The sequence below is a fragment of the Oryzias melastigma genome, linkage group LG5 (genome assembly GCF_002922805.2).
Source record: "Oryzias melastigma strain HK-1 linkage group LG5, ASM292280v2, whole genome shotgun sequence".
NCBI lineage: Eukaryota > Metazoa > Chordata > Actinopteri > Beloniformes > Adrianichthyidae > Oryzias > Oryzias melastigma.
In genome coordinates this window covers 20,378,996-20,402,069 of record NC_050516.1, presented here as the reverse complement: position 1 = coordinate 20,402,069, position 23,074 = coordinate 20,378,996, and the positions used below count along the sequence as shown (strand labels likewise).

Genomic DNA, 23,074 nt, shown 5'->3' with positions numbered 1-23,074 from the left:
ATGATGTGTTACACAGGTTTGTGCACTCTTTTACATCTGCAGCTGCAGCACACTTTTCCTTATAGTATAGTCGCCTTCATTCAGCTATAATCACACACAAAAATCCCACTCTTTTATTTTTCTCGCTTATTATACTATTGTGTTTCACAGCCTTCCCCGTGGTGGTGGTGTCATTCCTTTTTTCTGCATTCTTAGCCAGGCACCTCATTCCAAATGATGCTATGAAAAGCACCGCGATGCATGATAACATGAACTGTGCTGTACGGTAATAAACGAGGGAGAGAAAGTCATGAATAGTCATGAATCAGGAGCAGATGAAAAATGTCCTTTGAAAAAGAGAGTATTTGTGATGTAGAAAAAAATACACTAGGCAAGCGATGAGCTCCCTGCTCCAAGCTCTCAGCAGCTTGGAGGGAAAAGGGGGCGGGGTTGCCTCATGCCAACTGTACCACCCACAACTCAAAGGTGTATTCCTAATACTACTGCTCTGCAGAATCTATATGTCCCAGAAAATGACACAGATTGTGTTTAATTTTTATGGAGGCCATAAATATAAATGCCCAAATAAAACAACTTGAACATTTCAAGCTGAAATATTGATGTTAGGTAATAAATACATAAATAAAATAAAGTGTCTGAAACTTTCTAGAATCCCAAAAAGAGCAGGAGCCAAAAGTTTCAAACCTGAAATTTTCAGATTTTAAACAAACAAAAAAAAAAGTTGAAAGTGAAAAAAAAATTTTTAAATGACATTTTGAATCTTTAAACTTGAAAACTACGTAGCCCCTAAAGGGACATCAAAGTAAAAAAGAATAATAATAATATTAAAAAAAAGAAGTAAAAAAAAGTGCTTCATTTTTTTTTTTTTTATTTAAGATATTTGGAAAAGATTTTTTTTTTTGCTGGCTACCATCTCTCATGCACCAGATAGTAACCAGATTTTTTTTTTCTTTTTTTGCTTCTATTTTTATTTTATTTTTTTTACTTTGATGTCCCTTTACAGGTTCCGTAAAAAAAAAAAAGAAAAAAAAATTAAGCTGAAAATATTTACGTTTATATTTGAATTGTGGAGAGTTTCAGACACTTTAATTAATTACACATATATATTTCAGCTTGAATTTTTTCAAGTTGTTTTATTGGGATTTCAAATCTTTATGGCCCTAATTTGGCTCCAAAGATTCTCCCTAAAGCCGCTTAATCATAACTAAAAGACTACGAATGTTTTTAAAATAGATCAAACACCATCAAAATGAAACTTTAAAACCTTTTCAATATTTTTCTTTTATTATTTTCTACCAACTTCCAGATGCAGCATGCCATCCTAAGTTAGGAGGGAAAGGTAAACTAAATTCAAGGACACGATCAGCAAGTTATCTGGAAAAATCAGGAGATGAATGTTTTTGACATGCAAGCTAAAGTATTAACAGCACAAATCCAGGTGTTCCCTGAATGTACACAGTGCCTACCAGCCAGCTCAAGTACACACAGCGTAAGTCTGGAAGCACATTCCTCTCCACACCACAAAGCCACCATGTCCCAGATGAGCATCTGCTGAATACACAGAGAAAACGGGTATCAATCTTCCAGTTGAAGGCAGTAAACAACTCCATCTCCAAGTAACTGCAGTAAATAACTGATTTTTTTTTTTACTCCTACATGCTGCTAGGCTGGGGCAGGAATCTTGGACAAATGTCTTAAACCTGATGTCCAAAAATTCAGCGTTCTCTCTACATGTTGCAGCATTGTGTCTGCAGCGTTAACTCCTTCTCGCCACTGCCCTTTTGCACCTTGCTCGACCCCCCCTCCCCTTTTCTCCTCTGCCCTCCACATGCACACAAACTGAAACTTTCTCTGTCCTACACCCCCCCTCCTTCCATCCCTCTTTCTGCTCCCTCCTTCCCAGCTCTGAAGTATAAGAGCCAGACAGGAGCGAGCACACACAAAATTCGACTGCTCCCGTGCGTGCATGCACACACATCGAGAGCAGCGGGAAGGGAGAAATATCCAGTCTCAGCTGAGGATTTTTATTTCTTCTTTTTTTTTATTTTTTGTCAACCATGAAATCAAATAATTTCAAGTAGAGGAGAGGAGAACTTGCATCTGGCTGAAGTGGATTTTTTTTCTTTTTCTTTTAAGGGATTACTGGACTCTTCATGGATGAGTTCTTGTCATGGTGTGATCATATTTTGATTTAAAGCATCCCAGTGACGCTCAGCTTTGTTTAAATGACGTCTGTGGAAGCAGGAACCATGTCAAACAGCTGTTTCAGTGGCCTGTTGAGAGGGGTCTGGCTGCTCTGGCAAGGTGAGTCCAGACACTAAATCCTGTCACATGAGCTACTGATGGCTTTGATAGAACCGTTAGATTCTAAAACAGTAATTTGACAATGTAATTGACTCACATCGGCAGATGTAAAACTGTGAAAACAAGCGGATAAATGCTCTTTCATGTCCAAAACCAGCCACACTTTCTGCAGAACACATGGCAGGAAAAAAGTGGCATAAAGAGAAGGATTATTGCTCACAAACTCATAATTACAAGGAAATCATTATGTAATTTGTCAAAATTGAAATTATTTGCAGAGTCCAATTTGTGGATCATCACTTTGAAAAATAAAAGCTCAACGAATGCTGACATCAGACTTATGAATAGTTGGTCTGTGTTCCCTCTTTCGTTCTGTGTCTTCAAGGCTCTGTCAGGTCTGTTTGCATGAGGGGGTAGTCTCAGAAACCAGCTCTGCCTGATGCCTTCAGACAATAGTTCTCTGGGAGCAGGAGAGCGTGGCCCTGGAACTAATGTCGCTATTATGTTAATGGTAAGAATAACAGAAGACAGTCATTACTGACACAAACCTGGGCTTCTGAGCTGAACGTCCAACTGCCACAGCCTCCCTCGTGAGCCAGGAGACGAGCAGTTTGTCTGCTTCCAATCATCACCACTCTGCCCCCTCCATCCTTTACGGCTTCATGCTACACTGGTATCAATAACCTGTTCCTGCTTCACCTGAGGAGACAGGTGAAGCAGGAACAGATGCAGAGCTGCAAAACTGAGTAAAAGGTTAATGGACATTTTTTTTTTATTTTTACCAAAGAAATTCAAGATCCATAGAAAAAGGCTGGTTACAAAATCCTGAAGTTCACCAGCGTTTTAAAATACATTTTAGAATATTTTGCACTTTTATCCATTTTCTTTACCCAGTGTGTCCTTTCGAGCCTAACCTGACCACTGTTGGGCAAAGGTGGGGTACACCCTGGACAGGTTACCAGCCTGTCGCAGGGCCTGCATCTTTACCTTTCTGTAAACAAAAACAAAAATGTTTTTAATGTAGATCTGAGCTGAATGAAAGAATTATCCAACTCGTATAATATCAACACACATCCAGAGGCACATTCAGTCTCAGCTAAGATGAATTTATGTGTAATCCTGGATCCAAACATCAGTGGACCATCAACTTCTCTTGTCTGCTGTCTACACTCTTCCCACCTCAAATAAACCTCATTGGTTGTCAGATTCAGAGTTTTTTTTCTCTCTGAAACAGTTGAATGCGTGGTGATAAGAATAGAGTAAGTGGATGCGGTGGCAGTCCTCATGAATTGTAACCTTGGGAGCGAGATCTAGAACTTGTGAACTGCAGTGGAACGGGCAGCAGGGACTGCTGGACAAACCGCCGCAGATCTCTTGTCTAAATAAACAAGGCCACTGGATTAAGCAGCTGATACCCTCTGATGAAAAGACAACAGTGGTGGGACAGCTCTGGTCTGGAGGAGGTAAATGCAGAAGTTGAGGTTAAAATAACACAAACTAACCTTGTGTTCCTTAAATCATCCCGACCTTCATCTGATGTGGCGACAAGGGCGGAGGAGAGGGGGAAAAGGGGGCGGACACTGCAGCCAGAAAACCTATAACCAATGACATCTATTTTCTATGTCATTCACCTCTCAGTTTCTGACAGTTCTTAGCAGACAAACATACTATAAAGTTGTTAAAAAGTCCTCCTAACCAACCATGCTTGAATTAAACATTTGCAATATAGTTACTTAAATTAAAAAAATCAAAAATGTGCCATTAAATTTGATAAAGTAATAAGATGGGTTCATCACATCTTCAAAAGACATTATTTTTCAATAGCTCTGTTGCCAGAACGAACTGTTAGCTCTGATTGTTTTGACAAAGCACTGCAACCTGTAATCTGAACCAAAGCAGCCTGCTCTCACTCCTAAACTGACACTATCAGGACCGTACAGGGTTGTGAAAGATAACATTTTAAAAACAAAACAGGGCGTTTTCCAGTCTTGAGTCATTTTGCAGAAACCGCACAGCAATTTTTAATAAAGTACAAAACAGCTAGTTGTGCTGATTTCAAACCTCTGACATGTTTTCTTTTTCTTTTTTTGGCCTGCTTTTATATTAGACTGTGAGGACTGTGGACTTTGGTTTGGTTTTTGTCAGTTATGGCATGTCCAAAATGTGCCATTAAATTTGATAAAGTAATATGTCCCCTCCTGCCAAATGTTTTGTTTTTGGGCATCTGGGATCTGCCCTTTTAGGGTGGGGTACTGTGAGGACTGTGGACTTTGGTTTGGTTTTTGTCAGTTATGTTATGGATTTTGGTCATGTTCTGTTTTGAATTGTCCCTCAGACACGTCAGTTTCAGGTTTATAATGATCCACAGCTGTCTTCATGTCAGTTAATTACCCTCAGTCTATTTAAGTATTAGGTTTTCAGGTTGCCCCCTTTTAGTGTGCCCATGGTTTTTGTCATATTTCAGTTTATAAAAGGTTTTATTTTTCTGCCCCTTTGATTCGGTCTCCTGTGTTTGGGTCCTCCACCACCTTTTCCTGACATAGCTATTTATTTGCAGAAACTTTCTTTATTCTCTCTCATCAATCACAAATTTTATTTGGGTCCACCACAAGCAGCAAATACATTTCCATCAATTATTGAAGGTAAATGTGTTTCCCACCCTCACTCTACTGCCTAACTACAGAGCCACAAGGGGGCCCCTGAGTCTGGGTCTCCCTCTTCCTGTCCTCAGTCCAGATAAAATACAGGATTGTGTTATGAAGGGCATCTGGCGTAAAACTCTTCCGTTTAAACGTTACCAGCAATGCCTTTGGTGTTAGAGGGTTAAATGTGTTGGCATTTATGGCTTATAGGCTCAAGAAACCTTTTCAAAACAATTTATTTGTTGGATTTGTAGGTGGGTTTAGGGTGATGCATTAGCTATGAATTAGTCAACCACATAAACAAAGAGAAAAAGCAAAGCATTAACAAACCAGGCCAAGTTTAGGACCCTGTTGTTTCCTTAGAATATTGTGTTTTCCTTCCTTTTTCTGCAAATACTCTTATACTTATTTTACATCATTCTTAAACTCATTGGTTAAAAAATATTTTTTTTTCTTTTACAAACAGAATGAATGAGGAACTAAAGAGTGAGCATTTTTAATTTTGTTGTATATGACCATAATAAATCTACTCTATTATTCTATATAAATGGAAGTGACACCTTACAATGTTCTTAAAATAGTAGTGCTAATTGAATAAAATGTAATCAACTGAGTCAAATCAGAATATATTTTATGCACATGTAATTATTTTTAAAAAAACCCTGCTAATTGATGTGAAACTTTCCAATCGAATTAATTCATCAGCTGTTATTTGAATAGTTTGTGACATTAGAATAAATAAGAGGGGATCAGTGGATGGCATTAACATGATTCTTGACCTGAAGAATACATGCAAATGTGCACTTCATGGATATCATTCCAGGGCAAAGCCATTAACCCTCCCCGTCATGTACCATTCTGACTAACTTTATTCGCCTCATCAACCCCTGACACACACTGAAGAACAGAAGAAAACATCAAAGACAGAAAAGTACGAGAGAGAGCCGACATCCTTCAGATTGAAATGAGGCGTGAATTTAATGCTTCTGCCATTAGAAAGGGGAAGCGTAATCAGAGGGAGGGAGAAAGGACCAGGAGGGCACGGACAGTTCAGGGAGAGCCAGAAGGTTTCCGTACAGCAGCGAGACGCTTTTACAGGAGACAGGGGCCTCCACACTGGAAGAAAATACGAAGGAGGAAGTTGTAAAAAAAAAAAGAGAGAGAGAGAAAGCACGTGTTGTTGAGCAGCTTTTCCCTTTTTTCTTCTAAATAATCTGCAGCAAATATTTTTATACATCTAAATGAGTGTCTCCTGAAGGCCTCACAAATGAACTAAGGCCGCCGGTTGAGCACTTGATTCCCAGAAAGCTTTGAATCCGAAGTACCTGGATCTGGTTCTTGTTTCCACAGGATATCTCCAAATACATGCGCACATATAGCTGTTTTGACTGTGGCTAAGACGCGAGGGGTGAGGGTGCCAAACCATAATCACAAATGCAAACAAGCAAACAGAGAGCAGCTTGGAGGCCTTTCATAAATGGCATCCTTTTTGCAGGGTACAGTAAATCCGTGTGTAGAGTGTTATTTTTTTTATTTTTTATTTTTTTTGCACAAGTCTAGAAACTGAATTAATTTAGAATTTCAAGCACAGGTAGATTTCTTTGGCCCAGCCATCAGTCAGATGAAGTGAGGATCGGTTGCAGCAGCAGTTTTGAAAGGTGGTGACAAACTGACTGTTCAGACCACACACAGTTACAGGCTCCAGCACTGTCCCCTAGTGGGTGATTGTCATACTGCAGGTGGAAGGTGGTGGGGCTGCTCAGGAGTACAGTATGTACTGTACGTGAATGCAGATAGAGGAATGTGCCATGTCGGCCTACTTTAAATCACTAAGAGTGAAAAAAATGTCACCAGAAAAGCACTAAGAGCAACCCAACGGGCAAAAAATTATTTTTTTCTTTTTTACAACCACAATTTTAAGTCTTTTATTGCTAAATATCATACCTGATTAGCAACATGCTTTGATTAGATTCATGTGTTGTTAAAAAAAAAATTCTATCAGTTTTTAGAGTTCAGAGTCAAAATGCTGACCTGGTTCAAATTTGGTTTAAAATTTTGCTGTTTGATTCAATATAGATTTTTCTTTAAAATGTTTATTCACATTAAATTTTATTCGATAATGAAAGACAGCTTCAACACAACTGGTGACGTCAGCTGAACAAAAGTGAAACTTTTTTTTCAAAAAATGGCAAGTATTTATTTTAAAAATAAACAATGAAAATCATTTTTTCCCTGAAATAAGCATATTTAATTTAGAAAAAAATATGGAGATCTGATCTGATTCATACAAACTGATTTTCTAGTAAGAACAGGTTCAGTTTACGGTAAATTAATCTTTTTTTAAATCAGCCCTATACTGATATGTAAACTTGTAAACACAACAATCTTTTCACAATGTCAGATAGCATCTAATTTGGTTTTGTGTCTAAATTACAATATATATATATATATAGTATATATAGTATATATATTTATATTGTAATTTATAATTTATAATGTAATGTATATATTTTTGGTGGATTTTATTCATTTCTATTTCCTGTAGGGAAAATACACATTGTTGTCTGCATAAACTTCTCTGATATCATTTTATTACTTTAATTTTTGGATTTTCCATTTTTTTCTTGTGACTTTTACCAAAAGAAACATGTGCTCTCTATTTTTTATTTCTATTTTTTTAGCTGAGTGCTGTCAGTGGGAAGGTTTAGAGGCCATAGTGGAAAAATAAATCAGCATGAACCATTGAAGGGTAGAACTAATGATATCTGACTGTATGTGAAGGAAGTAAATCAAAGAAAATAGCCTCCTATTGCCTCTAAATTGAGATGGGGCTTGGATATGATCAAACTGTACACATAATACCATCATTTCTCTTGTGGTTTCAATGGATCTTTTAAGAGTCGAATACTTTAAACCCCAAAATGAACAATTTTGTTTGATTTTGCTCTGCTTTTATGAGAACTCTCCAAGTAAATACAACCATATGCCCAACAAGAAAAAGATCCAAGAGAAGAAAAAATAAAGTGAAGGACAAATCTCCTCAGTAAATATCATATATAAATGTTTAGGGAAAAACAGAAAAGTTGACTCCACAACACAAACAGATTGCTGCCTTGTGTTTAACGCGTTGTTGCAAGTGGTTGTTTTAAATTATTAAAGACCAGATGAAAATTGTGTTTTCAGTGTTTTTTACATGTTCTTGTGGCATTTTCACATGAAGGTCATAAAAAGCAAATTAAGCTTAAAATTAAAGCCTCTGATTATTACTTTATTCAAATCGTTGTGATCAGGAGCAGATGAAAGTAAAAGATTGTAGCTGTGAAGTAGAAGTTACAATCGACAGGCTACAAGCTCCCAGCCGTATTCTGATGCATCTACAGGTACTTGTAGACATAGATCCATATGCATCTCATTTTCCTCATCTGAGCTGGTTTAAAAATGTACAGCTGGATAGCTCCAATTTTGTTCGCCATTTTTCTTGTACTGGTAATGTTAGGTTGGGGTTGTGAGGGTCTGCAAGCTAGCGGGAGAGAGTGTTAACAAAGGGATGATGGGAAGTTGGGTAGCAAACTCTACACCAATGGTACCACCAAAAACTCAGAAGTGAATGTCTCATAACTTTGCTCTGCAGAAACTATGTCCTATAATACAACACATTTGTTTGTTTGTTTTTATTTTAACTAAAAACAGTACAATCATAATTAATTGATTATTGGGAACACTTTACAGTTGAATAGAGTGAGACTTTGGTAGTTGAACGATTTGCACAGATCTAGTACTTTCCTTTTGATTAGGACTTTTGGTCTGGATTCTAAGATGGTGGGCCAGAATGAATACCGTGAGCTGCATTTTCCAAACCTGCTGAATACCTTTCAGGGTTGCTGGAGCCTATCCCTGCTACTGTTGGCTAAAGGAAGGATACATCCTGGACAGGTTGCCAGTCTGTCTCAGAAGCTTGCAGAATTCTCTCAAAAAACTACAGCGATACTTGGCTTTAGAAAGCACACAGTGTATGGTGAAAATTGCTTAAACATTTTCATGCTCCAGAGTATTTAAAAAAAAGAAATGATAATCTTATGGAGGAGTGATGGACTTCTGGAAGGGAGAAAAATGTAGTTTGGACTTAAATCTGTCATCTGTATGGTTTAAATAACCTTTTATATATTTGTATGTGTGTGTGTGCGAGGTGATCAGGTGAAAAGGTGTTGAGAAACCACTGAGCCGCACACGTTTGTGGTTGAGGTCAACATGTGTGGAGCAATCCAAGACTGAAGGGGGGGAAACATTATCCTTTATTTGACATTAACAAGGTTTATTAATACCATTCAGTCAGCCTCTGTCTTGGAAACTTTTTACAGAAAAATAATGAGTGTGAGCTGTCCTCTCATTGGCCCACAGTGCCTTTTAAAAACAAGACCTGTGCTTGTTTGGTCCAGAGGTTTTCAGAAAACACATTTACGATTAATAGCAGGCAACAGATGTGCACATGTGAGATCAATAACTATTACAGAGTGAAAAATGCTCTCTGTTGGATTAACTGTCAGAGCTTGTGAAAAGCCAAGCCAGAACATTCATCATCATGTGTGCTTTTCTTTTAAATCATATTATCAGCAGATGTGTTTGGCTCAGTTGGCCTGCTATGTACATGCCAGAAATGCAGATCGTGCGCTCATGCAGTCCCTTCTGCACACACCTTCTGCTTCTGCAAAGCTGAAATAGATCTGGTGTTACAGAGCAGCACAGCTAAACTGGAATTTGAACAATTTTTTGGAGCTTAAGAAAGAAAATGTGACAAAAGTATAAACATGAAAGATTCAGCTTGAGTTGAGTTAAAAGTCTAATTTAAGCAAAAAATGTCATTAATAAATCGGATTCACTGACGGTTCAAGATGTCTGTAAGCAGTTAAAATGTGCTCGGCTTCTGTCTGTGTGTTTATCTTGTTCCTGACAACGGTTCATATTTACTCACCCTTCCCTGACTTTCCACCCCCCTGCAGCTGTGCTTGTGGTTGGAAGAGGCAGCGATCCTTGGGAGGTGCCCCCACATCACTTCAGCACCTCCTCCAATCTCAGTGAGAGTCTGCAGTGGGAGCCACACTGCCAGTACCGCCATCTACAGGACAGAGTCAAAGTTACCACAGACATTCCTCCAAAGCTGGAAGGCACCTGGGTGTCGACAAGGCAAGTGATCACTTAGAACAGAGGTCTCAGAGTGCAGGCCTCGAAGGCTGCATCCTGCTGGTTTTTAAGGACCCTGCATCATCTGCACCTGATTACCTGGATCAGGTGTGTTAAGGGGGTTCAGTGGCAGGATAGTTGGAAAACATGTAAGGACGCTGACCTTTAAGGCCTGTCATGTCGTGTTTTTTGAATGTATGCATCTTTCTGGTCTTCTTTTCAGAACTGACTGACAATGGACCATTTAAATTAGAATGCCATTGAAATTTAAAATGTACTTAATTGATAAAAAAGTTGGACTTTATGTTATTGATTTAGATTATGGAACAATTTATCCAGAATTTGGAATTACTAATGGTGAAATCTCAAATAATTGGGTTATCAGATTATCAAATTATATTCAAGATCACTTCACTCTGCCCTCTCTGGGTGGGTGGAGTGCTCCTGCCTCAGGTGGAGGAGTTTTAATATCTTGGGGTCTTGTTCATGAGTGATGGAAGATAGGAGCGTGACACTGACAGGGGAATTGGAGCTACGTCCACCATTGTGCTCTCGCTGCACTGGTCCGTTGTGATGAAAATGGGGGTGAGCCAGAAAGTGAAGCTCTCAGTTTACCGGTCGATCTTCATTCCAGTACTCCCCTAAGGTAATGAGCTCTGGGTCGTGACCGAAAGAACGAGGTCCTAAAAACAAGCAGCTAAAATGAGCTTCCTTTGTAGGGTGGTTGGGCGCTCCCTTAGAGATAGGGTGAGAAGCTCGGATTAGAGCCACTGCTCCTCCTTATTGAGAGGAGACAGTTGAGGTGATCTGGTCTAGATGTCTCCTGGAAATCTCCCTGAGGAGGTGTTCTGATCATGTTCCACTGGGCGGAGGCCCTGGGAAAGACCCAGGACACGCTGGAGAGATTACGTCTCTAAGCTGGCCTGGGAACATCTCGGGGTCACTCCAAAGGAGCTGGAGGAAGTGACCAGGGAGAGGGAACTGTGGGGATCTTTATTTAATGATCCCAGATAGTTTAAAGAAGATGGATGGATCCCTACACTGCAATGAAAGTGTCAAAAACGTTCTCATTTACTAGATTTGTTTATGGTTTTATATTAAATCACTCACATTTGTATTTGTTTTGTGTAAGAGTTAGGATTGTTGTTTTGTACTGTTTTTCTGCTGTTGTTTAAACATGACATAATAGTGATGTATATGCATTGGTTATTTGTAATATCTCACAGTTTCAACTGAAAAAAAGTATGTGATCATGTGACTGTGTGGCTTTTGTCAGGGCAGAAATAAGGTGTGGACTGCACCATCCATCATAACATTACTGTTTCTGCAAAGAATGGCTTTAACAGCACACACAGCAAGTACGCACCACAAAATCATTACTTCTTCTCCTGTGCACAGATGTGAAGTTCGGCCTGGCCCACAGTTCCTCACTCGCTCCTACTCCTTCCAGCCCAACCGCCACTTCCATGCCCTGCAGCACTACTACTCCGACAGCAGCTGTGGAGACCCAGCATACTCCCTTCTGATCAGGGGCAAGATCCGTCTGCAGCAGGCCTCCTGGATCACCCCCGGGGGCACTGAGGCTGAACATCATGTCACCAAGGTGGGCATTGTGGTCCACAGCATCTCAGCAAAGCAGACACTGGCTGCGAGGCTGCCTCAGACGTGCACAGACGTGAGTCTCGACAGAGTTGAGCCAGGGAAGCTGTTTGAGCTCTTCAACACACGAGCGGGACGAGGATGCCTGGCCGCTCTGGGATTCTCTATGATGGAGATGAGTTTGGTTCGAGTGCAGACTCAGCACCACAGCCATGGGGGGAAGGTCCAGGAGTTGTTTTTGGGGGATATTCACACAGACTGGATTCAAAGAACGCTACACAGACCTACAGGGTACCAGCAGCCACTGCAGAATGCCATGGTGAGTTTCAGATGATCACGTTTCTGTAGTACTACCACAATTAAAAAACTGTTTTATGTTAAAGTAATATCCATTGAAGTTAAATTGTAAATTCAGTGTTTTAGTAACCAGCAGAAATCAATAGTTCCAGTCAAAAAACAGTTAACGTTTTTTTTATTTGGCAGCATCACATCCACCCCTGCCCTGTGTGTGCTATGGTGTACCGCTCCTCAGAGAAGCGTCCTCCAGTCTTGCCCCGAAGCCCCGCCCTACCTCTGTCCCTGGATGGTCGCTGGGTGAGCCAGAGGTGTGAAACTCGGCCCAATGTCCTCTTCCTGACCCGGGATTTTACCTTTGATTCTGGGCGACAAGCCTGGGAAGGCATCTACAGGCACTACTCTGACCCCGCCTGCTCACAACCCACTTTCACCCTCAGGGCCTTTGGCCATTACGCTCAGGGAAACCCCTCCGCCAAGATTTTGGGAGCATCCGAGTTTGCCTTTAAGGTATCCGAGGTGAGAGTCACAGCCATGGACAAGGACATTGTGAAGCTGCTGAACAAAACAAGACCAGGAAAGTGCGGTCTAGCAGGAGGCTGGGAGGAGGGGGCGGAGCAGGATTTGACTCCGACGGATGGGTGCACTGTGCTGGGCATCAAGCTGCCACATAAAGAGTATGAGCTCCTAAAGATGGAGCTGGATCACAGGAAACATCTGCTGCTGTTCACCGGAGAGAGACCGACAGACGGGACCAGTCCTGACAGACCGCTTCGACGACCCACATCCTTTCAGGCTCCCATGGTGCTTTGCAGTGGCGGGGACGTGCAGTTTGCTCACTCAGGGAAGCAATTAAAGTTATCCAGCGGGGCGGAGAAGGTGACACAAGTGGTGCTGCTGTGGTTTGCATCTGTGCTGTGCAGCAGGCTCTGTGTCTATTAAAGACAAACCTTTTACACTGCTGCAGTCAGTCATGAACATTGTTTTCTGCTGCGTTGCATTCCTCTTTAACGGACACACATGTGGGGGTGGAGAAACAGAAGGGTTCTTCAAGACTGATAAGGGGCTTTGGGTTCTTCTTTTGGGTCCCCTTGTAGTTTGCTCCTTTCTACTCACCATTAAGATGTGAAGCAAAAAAGTTGAACTCAAATATTAGTCAGATCAGTTAAAGCCCATTAAAACAAAGATACAAATAATTTAATGTAGCAGCTTCAGTTTTTAATCCTGTTTTAATAAAATAACAGGATCTTTGTAAAACAGTAGCATCCATTGCCACAAACTTTTCAGTTGACTCATCTGTCAGATGCATCTCAAATTTTGCACTTTGTTTTTCTTCTTTTTTAATTGACATACTGGACAAACGCAAAGCCATATAGAAAAGGTACAGCTGCCACATATCTGATGCTACCAAGGTTAGAAATTTGGCTTTACTGTAACGCTTTTTAAAAAACCTGTGCAGTAATCTGCTTTTTATTATCAGTGATTAAGGTAGACACATCCGACGAATATTTATTTAACCATTTATGTTGTATGTTTTTTCATAAAAAGGAGATTTTTGTCAAATATTCTATCTACTTTTGTCATCTAATATTTTTTATGTCTATTAAAAATAGATTTTCAAAAACGTCTTGTGTCTGACTCACCTGAGGTGGATACTAATGAATATGAACGAGATCCATACATTTATAGGGGAAAAAAAATAAAGAAACTTTAAACTAGCAAAGATCTGTGCTTAGACACAGTGGCGGACTCAGCAGTTTGGGGGCCTCAGGCGAAAAACAAAATGGGGCCCTGTGCAGTGATTGTATTAATCTTTTCTTTAATATTTCTTCAGGTTAAAATGTTAAATTAAATCTTCCTTGGTCATCTAGTAGACAGAATCCTTGTCAAGAATCCAAATGTTTTGATACACACTTAAAAACTAAAATTATTTGAAAACTGCTGTGCGAAACGTAACAATAAATACCCAAAATACAACAATTTTAAGGATAAACATGAGATGATAAGGATCAAATGTATAAATTGCATTTGTGGCACAGGTTAGTGGTAATCCCTGTGGAGGTGTTACAGACATGTCTCACTGGGCGGAGGCCCCGTGGAAGACCCAGGACAAACTAAAAAGACAATGTTTTTTGTCCAATTTCCTTCACTACGCACTATATAACGCACTATACAGTGTGTTTGCTATTTTGTAATGCTGTCCTAAATTACAATTCAAAAATCAAATTCCCTAGAAATTTCCCAGAAGTCTTTGCAAAAAAACAGTGTACATCAATGCTCACTACATTAGCGGATATAGTGTAGACCACAATGCATTGGTCAAGCATTTTTTGAAAAAAAAAAAACAAAAAAAAAAAAACGTGTAAACGTAGTTTCTTAATAAACCATCCACATTTTCATCATCAGAACACGGTGGAGTCACAAATACATAAAATGTTCATTTTTGTTAGATTTTTCCTTTGTAAAATTGGTGACATATCCGGTGTTTTTTTTTTTTTTAAAAAGAAAGAAAAGTAGTGAGCATGGTGTCTGAATTGCTTTTAAAATCCAGGGCACTATATAGTCCTTCACTTCACAGTTTTTTTAGTAGTTATTAGGGTGGGAATCTGGACATTGCCTACATGTCTCGGCTGGCCTGGGAACACTAACTGCCTAATGGTAAGTCTGGCCCTGCTTAGACATCCCACTTTAGCTTCAAACCCATCAAATATCCCTGTTTTATTTTTTTTTTTTTTGCTGCCCTCAAAAACTTGCGATAAAGCTGTGTACAAAATCAGATTTCTTCTAATTCGCACATCAAAGATTTGACAGAAATTTGATTTTTTTTTTTAATTGAGAGGATTTTTTTTAACACCCTTTGATGAAATCCACAGAAACATTTTCATTTTTTTGATGAGATATGGATAGTTTAATTATGATATATTGGGTGATTGATAAGTTTTTGCTCTCAACAATATTAGCTTAAGATGCAAAAATATTGACATGAGTGTTGAGGGAGAAAAGCTTATTTACTCACTGTCTCAAATTTGAGCCACACATTTTTAACATGGTGTAATCGATTATAAAAAAAATAATTAAAATTAAATGTTGCATTCTTTAAATACAGCAAATAATCATTTAAAAATGAATAGCAATGTACGACTTATTCTCACTATAAAGTCTCGAAAATTAGTCAAAACTTTTCCCACAAGTGTTTTCATGGAGGCAGCCATTTTGAAATGAGCAGAAAAAGCCCCTCTACTGCCTCTAGTGGATTGATGACGAACTACCGGGCAGAAAACAGACTAATCAAGGTATGTACAATGGATTTATAAGAAATAATGTTAATGAGATAGGGGGTCTCAGAAATACATGTATCAAAAAAAGACGAATGGTTATACAGGGTTAAAGTATTGCAAAATCCTAATAATTATTACACCTCAACCTCATGATAGAACAACTAATGTCTGATTTTCTTAATATTTGTTGAAATATGGTTTACAAGCATAGCCCCTAAAGGTAAAACTGAAAGTTTACTTCAACTGTATCTTAAGACTATTGTTCATTTGAAGAAGATAACTCAGAATCAAGGAGAACATGAGCTGAAAAGGATTATTTTACAGTTTGATTCAAAGCCCAGATGCTGAGCAAATGTATTGCTATTCGATAAATATCTGTCAGATGGCTTACACATTACTCCAAAGACTTTCCAGCACAAAAATGACTGGAAACTGCAAAAAACAGACGGAATGATATGTGAAGCCATTAGCCAAAAAAATACACTTTGCAGTCAGTGTGGCAACAAATGAGCCAAGAGGAGCAGCAAAGAGACAGCAGGGAATACACAGTATATACATCAGGAAACTCGGTGTTATGACTGAAACAGATTAAGAACTGTACACAGACACATCTTTTATTTGGAAAATGTGGATGCTTACACAAATAAAATGATTGACGGCTCCTTGATATTTAACACAGAAAAGTTTTACCCAAAATAAAAGTGTAACTTACAAAAAAAAAATATATTCATAGATCCAGAAATATCTTTAGATCAGATGACATAACAATTCCCTGACAGTCAATGACGTCTGATTAAGTGTTCTCTAAACCATTCAAATTGAAATCTTTGCATGCACATTGCATGCTCTTTCAAATATTTTCTCAATTTTAACCTTTGCTGTGGGAGTTTATCATATTTGTTTCCATCAAATCTTTTTTATTTGAATGAAAATACTTTGCAACCCTGATGTCAAGACAATATTAACACACGTGTGATCATAATTTCTTCAATAAACTAATAAAAAAAACAATAATATCTTGTGTATTTATTAAAAGCTTTACCACAAAATACCTGATATGTTTTGCTATTAGGTGTGATTTCTAAACCTTAAACAAAATGCTTGTTAGAATTTATTGTGCTTATTTATTCAAATTGCATAAACAATGTGGAGATGGTCAGTTTTATGGATCATTAGGTGTTTGAGCAGAAAGCAACTTTATGGACAAGAAGTAAAATTTACAAATTGAATAGATGTTCTTTTTAGAATGTTACTTAAATATTTTTTTGAAAAAAAAAAACAGCTCACAAATTTAGCACTAGCCCATGCCACAACGGTGGCACGACACTTGGCTCCATGAGATAATTCTTTGGAGCTGAAAGAGGAAAACAGCTTTGCCCCACTCTAGTTATCCTAGCGAAGAGCAGAGGTTGACTAAAAGAAAAAAAAAAACAAAGTGAGGGTAAGCAGTATTCATCTGTACGATGATGTGCAGAATTTGCAATCAAACCTCAAGTCTGGAAAAAAAAATAAAAACATCTTTTCGTGCTAGGAGGAATCCACGGGTGCAGCTGCAGCCTCTGGGATCAATCTGCTAGGCTCTGTCTGTGGTTTCTTTCTGCTGCAAATCATAAGGCGGGAAAGGTGTGCAGGGCCAACCTCTCACCAAGCAGACCCAGAGGCTTGTTAAAAGCAACCATTTCAGAAAAGATAAAACGCAGACACAGTATATTAGAAACAACACACATGTGGTGAGTGTGTTTACACCAGAAGAGGAGAGTAAAAGACCTCACATACTGAGCTACCACTTATAAAAATACACATTACAACTGCATTTTTTCTAGTTTATTTACTTAGGAACAGAAATTAGTATTTTGAAACAACAACAGCATTAACAAAAAGAGGATTTATTTTCATTTGTGATAACAATAAAATGCATCTAGATGCTGAATACTCTCCTCCCATAACATTGGGCTACAGAATTATGGTTCATTCCATCTCTATCAGATCCAGGATACAGCAAAATTATAATAATAATAATAAAGGAATTCTACTCTGTTTCCTATAAAAAAAAGTCAACTAATCTGTATTTATTGCAAGTAAGCAGTTAAAATTGGCCAATGATTACCAAACAAAAGAAGAGTCCATCACAGGGTTGTCACTTTTCAAATTTCCTGGCAGCACAGGGAGCCCTGAAAGATTTAGAATTTACCCCGAGGCATAAGATAATAGGTTCCTATAATGTCAGGAAATTTAAAAAGACTTTTAAATCAATTATGTTGTAAATGGAGCCAGTTAGCATACCAAAGCACAAAAGCTGGAAACTGGGGAGTGATCCAGTCTGACTATCAGGGCAAGAAAGATTCATCATTTTTCATCAAGTACAAAGAAAAAAGAAATTCCTTTCTCAATGTTGCAGAAATGAAAAGTCCATATATTTGTTCTTTTTCAAAATGTCAACTATATTTTAAAAAAAGGTGGCATTTTTTAATAGCCAAAACAACAAAAAAAGCGATCGCATATTTAAGGACACATGTGGTAATACTTCAGAAAACGGAGGAAAAAATTCCTTCACTTGAAATCATCCAGACAAGCAGTTACATCCAAAATTGTGTCAGTCAAGCACGAAGTGTAACAAGGAACCTTTTAAGGGCCAGTGAAGCAGTTCACGGTGCTCCCATGGATCTTTGATGCACATGTGAGGTTTCAACTTTTCTTTGCTTTAGTTGCTGGTTTTCCTCATGGGACAATTCAAAATTCAATCTTTAGAGAACTGCACTTTTAAAATGTAACCTTATTTTAAAAAGAAAACAACACTAAATTCAACAAGTTTTTGTTCATGTAAACAAATTAAATGAAATGTTCAAGTGAAAGTTAGGACACATGTCCAGAGAAAATAGGCCACCATTGTTCACATACAAAATGACATCACTACAGTAGTGTGTGTGTCTTCCAGTTGTTCCCACTCATTCATATTTTAGGCCTTATTAACAAAAAATATGAGCTGCAGCTGCCTCGTGAAAGAAAATATCAGCTCCAACCTTGTTGGTGTGGTTCAAACTAAGTAGCTTCTTTAAAGAAATGTCTCCAGTTGAACAACAAAGTACTCTGCTGCTGCCCACAAAACTGCACTTTGAAGCAGCAACCTCACTTTCCCGCTTGATGGCATGCCAAAAAGAAAAAAAAAAACACATTGCCTCATGGTCATATGCCTAACCAGCTACTGAACAGACACAGCACCACATTCCAGCCTGGGATTTCATTTTCTACCTTGAGCTTATTTTTCGTAGCAGGGACAAGAAAGAGGAAAAAATAGGAAAACTAACTTCACCAAATTAAAATAGTTTTTTTTGTGTCTAAAACTAGACGGGATGGAAACATAGCTGCAAGTTTTTTTTTAATTTACTGGCAACTTTAAGCAGTCTTCTGTAAGTTGTCCATTTCTTTAAGCATATTTAACAAGCATTTTTATGGATGCGTTAGAGAAACATAAAGTTCATAGACATGTTGATCATCAAGGCAGGGAATCAAACCACTGACCTTCTAAAAATCATCAATACAAGCTTCTTTAAGCATTACAAAATAGCAAAATCAATATTCTCAAAGGGGAATAAAAGCATCAATAATAATAACACCGTTTAAATTAAAGAGTTTCAAATGTACTCTGTATTAGATCTGAGCAAAACATAGCCAATGGTTTATACCATTGAAATAATTGAGGTTTATTTGTTCATTTTTGATGCCTATTCGTTACTGTATAGAATGAGTAACAAACACATTTAAATTTCGCTTTCAAAAACAAATGAAATTCTTTCTGCTTAATAATCAAATTGACTTCCTTTGAAAGTCTGAAAGTGAGAAGCAGAGGTATAAAGTCACATTACTAGATTTATGGGGGAAATATTCCACTGAACTTATTTGATGATCAGATTTTTTCCCCCTTTTCTTTTGTCCAGTAAAACATAACAGATGGACAGTAACTTTCTGGCTCCACTTTGGGACAATGTTTGTAAAACATCTGTTGCATTTTGTGACCCTTTGTATTATACAGCCTTTTCATTTCCCTGGAGTTATCTGAAAGTTCATGTGGCTCATAAAAGCAGGTCATGTTTTTGTTGTAATGTTAGGATGATACTGTAAAAGGTCTTAGCTTAAGGGATTTGCTGATCTTTCCAGGCTTTGGCGTTTGCTGCCTGTCGATATCTGTCAAACCCTTATATTACAATGATTTAACATAATGAACCACTTTTTTACGATCCAAATGGACAGCACTTGTGCCACTGGCTTCCTTTTTCTTGTACTCTTAGGTTCACTGAATAGAATATGTCAAGTTGTTAAAGGTACCTGCACCGTAAAGTTATTTTGGTTCTCTTCTGATCTATTTTGGAAGGAATACATCTGAGGAACAGCTAATTATTTATTTATTTTTTTTTTTAGACAGAAGCCAGACTTAGATGGTTTGGACACATTCAGAAATGGGATATGTGATTATTCTGGTAGGAGGTCTGGAGGAAGACGAAATAAGAGGTCCATGAATACAGTTAGCAAATTAATTTATTTCCAACTATGAAAAAAAAAAGCGTCATGTATGTATTTGCATTGAAGTAGATTCTACATTTAGGTAATTTTGGAGCAGAAGTTTGTTGTTACATATTTTCAACAGCAGGCTTTAAAGGGTTAAGGTGAACATGAAAGTGATTGGTGTTAAAGAGAATGCAGAGGGCGAGGACAGTTGTGACGACCCCTAAAGAGGGCAGCCAAAAAGTAAAGATAAAGATGTTGTTCTTACAACGTAGTGAACCACACAATTCACTTGAAAGACAATAACTATGTAGTCAGGTATACCAGAATTTGTAGAGCAGTAGTGTACATGCACCCTCTAGTTCAAAAGTTGTACTAATAAAAAAGAAAGGCATACATTTTTACTAGTATGTTAAATGGACAAAAGTGAAAAAGAAATTCTAATCTTTTTTAAAAAATTACCAAATGTTTAAATAAGGGGAAAACTCACAAATCAAAATGAAAATGTATCTTGGCATCATTTTCAACCGTCTTATTGTAGTTGGGTGATCTTTAGACGCTCAAACCTTGCAGCCCAGCTGTGTTTCATGGCTTCTGATTGTCCATCTGTTTTCTTTTTTTTTTTACCAAACTTTCAGAAGTTTTCATGGGGTTTAGGTCTGGAAACTGCACTGGTGGTCCTTCATCCACACCTTGAGTGCAGAAATGAGCTTTATTGTCCTTGAAAAATCCCCTTTTGAGCCACAGAGGCCGGTTCTCTAACAGGATAGCTTTGTACATGAATTATTTCGCATGATCTTTGAAGAATCTGCAAAATTCCAGCCTTGTTCTAGCAGCCCATCATCATAAATCCTCCTATAAATTTTACCGTGGGTGCAGTGTACTGTGGCTGGCAGGACTTTCCAGATCCAGCACTGTATGATGAAGTGTATAACAAAGCCAGAAACTGGCCTCACGAGAGAAAATGACAAATCTTAAGATCATTTGCTAACTTTAATCTTTTTTTTTTAGCCTATATTTTTAAGAATGCGCTATTCTTTCCAGGTTTATGTGACTTTTGGTCTGATTTGAAATGTTATCTTTACCTCAGCTGTTATTTGCAGTTTTTTGAAGATCATTAAACGTCATACTACAGTTGTTGCAAGTCATTTGAATACAATAACGGTCATCCAGGTCTTTAAAAAGTCTCTTTTGGTTCCAGTTGCTCTTTAAATTTGCTGTCCCCAGTGTCATCAGTTTAAAGGCAGGACTACATTAATCCCTCATTCAGACCTTTTAAACTCTTTAAGCAAAATCAGTGGTTTATGTTTAGTTCCAACTAGTTTTGAGGGACAAAATAGTTTGCCATCCAAACTTTTCTGTAAGTAATATTTTAAATTCTGCCTGACTTAGACCCGTTGTCATAGAAAAGACACTGATTTTACAGAAATATGAAGTGGAATTTCAGGAACCGTAAAACAATTCATAGTATAGAACCGGTTGCTATGCTGGATTTGGATGTTTGCTTTCTCCCTGAGTCTGCATCATGACATGTAGCAGAGGCAGACACTGTTCTGATGAGATCAAGGGAAAAAGAAATGTCTTTGACAAGAAAAAGCCAATTTAATGTATTGGTTACCTTCACTCAGCTCATGGAAACATAGTAGTCATAGTTAATGTTAATGAAAATTAGCCTATAAGGACTTGAACTGTCGTTGGCAATTCATATATGTTAATGTTTGCAATTTGTTATAAGATTTTTAATTAAAAGTCTGTTGTTCTAATCAAAGGTTCAATTTTGAGGCTAGAGAAAATAATTGGAGGGTAACAGTTGACTAACCGTCATCTAAAGGCAACATTTATCCACCAGAAATCCAGTAATTAAATCATTATTATTCGAATTAATGCAAGAAATTGAATTGATAATTGATGGGTTGATTAACAGTCATTTGTTAAGTGGCTCCCATAAATTCAGTCAGAATACTTGAGAGTTTTATAGCCATTCTGAATTAAACTTCCCTTTCTGTCTCTGACCTTTCCCTCAGGAGAGCAGCAAACTCCTGGACCTCCTAATTAGGACTGTAGGACTGTCTGTATTTTGAAACATTCTTCTAAAATGGAAAGAGATTATTTCCCAAATGAATATGAAAGCAAGCCTAAATCTTCTTTTTTGGGGGGGTCTGCTGGTGAGCATGCAGCAGGAGCCAAGCTAAACAGCTGAGGAGCTACTAGGTCCAGGTGCACACCCATGAGGACCCCTGCCTCACACGGATTCCACTCTGCTGCCTCCATCAACAAGGTGCAGACAGAAACATCGTCTGATACAATTTTACTTTATTAAAAGCCAAAAGAGCACAAATAAAAGTTTAAAGGTTAAATGATTTATTTTTAGCAATATATTTTACCGTTCTTGAAACAATAGTAAATTTGCGATGCTTGAAAGTCAAAGAGGCAGCGCAAAGCAACTGATGTTTTGAATGTTCCCAGAGCTCGTATTTCTGGCTGTGGTCTAATATGACATGTTTTCTTGTGGTTTCATGTTCGGAATGTGCTTTTAATGCTATTTGCTGCTGACCAAAGTCCCTGTGGAAAGCATGGTTTTGTCTGAGATAATACATTACGGCACTGCATGTGAAAAGTGCCAAATAATATTAATAAAGTTATATTCCAAACAAATGCCCCTTTATAAAATAGTATGTGGATTATTTTACAGTAATTTAGACCTAAATGAATTTGTTAGATTATTTCTTAAAAAAAAACAAAAAAAAAAAAACACCTGACTGACAGTTTTGGTTGGGAAAAAATATATATATTTGCAGTCTTCTAGCATTTACGGAGAAATTGGTCAGGAGGTGTTATGGATATCAGTTTATCTAAAAGTTGCTTAATTTTTAATTTCAAAGATTAGATGAGTAATGTCACTAAATTTAGAAATATTTGAGAACATTTTAATTTAGCAGAATGGTAAGTAAAAAAAAAACTGCTATATAACTCTTCATGACCTATAGCCTCATGGTGGACAGCATCATATATGCTAAGGAAAAATACTTAAGTGATCATAAGCTTGATTGGATTTATTTTTTAAATACATTGCAAGTTATTTTCATGTATACATCCAGTTTTTTAAAAAACACAAGCTGCAGTGCATGGTTTTTCCACGGTGCTCATATCTACAGCAAAAGATGTTTACAAAAACTTGACTTAAGATCATGAATAATCCAAGCATTGAATAAAATCAGCATCTGTGTGGCTTTATGTGAAATGTATATCCTATGTGCTTTACAGCAAACAACTTCACAC

The 23,074-nt window shown here is 37.9% G+C and overlaps 1 protein-coding gene across 1 annotated transcript; it reads left to right on the top strand.

Annotated features, from left to right (window-relative positions):
• The first annotated feature begins 988 nt into the window (after positions 1-988).
• Positions 989-13,398, top strand: apcdd1l (adenomatosis polyposis coli down-regulated 1-like). The gene is made up of 4 exons (XM_024270198.2): positions 989-2,304; positions 9,944-10,127; positions 11,523-12,042; positions 12,207-13,398. The coding sequence occupies exons 1-4, from the start codon at positions 2,226-2,228 to the stop codon at positions 12,957-12,959; spliced, it is 1,536 nt and encodes a 511-aa protein (XP_024125966.1). The 5' UTR covers positions 989-2,225; the 3' UTR covers positions 12,960-13,398.
• The last annotated feature ends 9,676 nt before the right edge of the window (positions 13,399-23,074 follow it).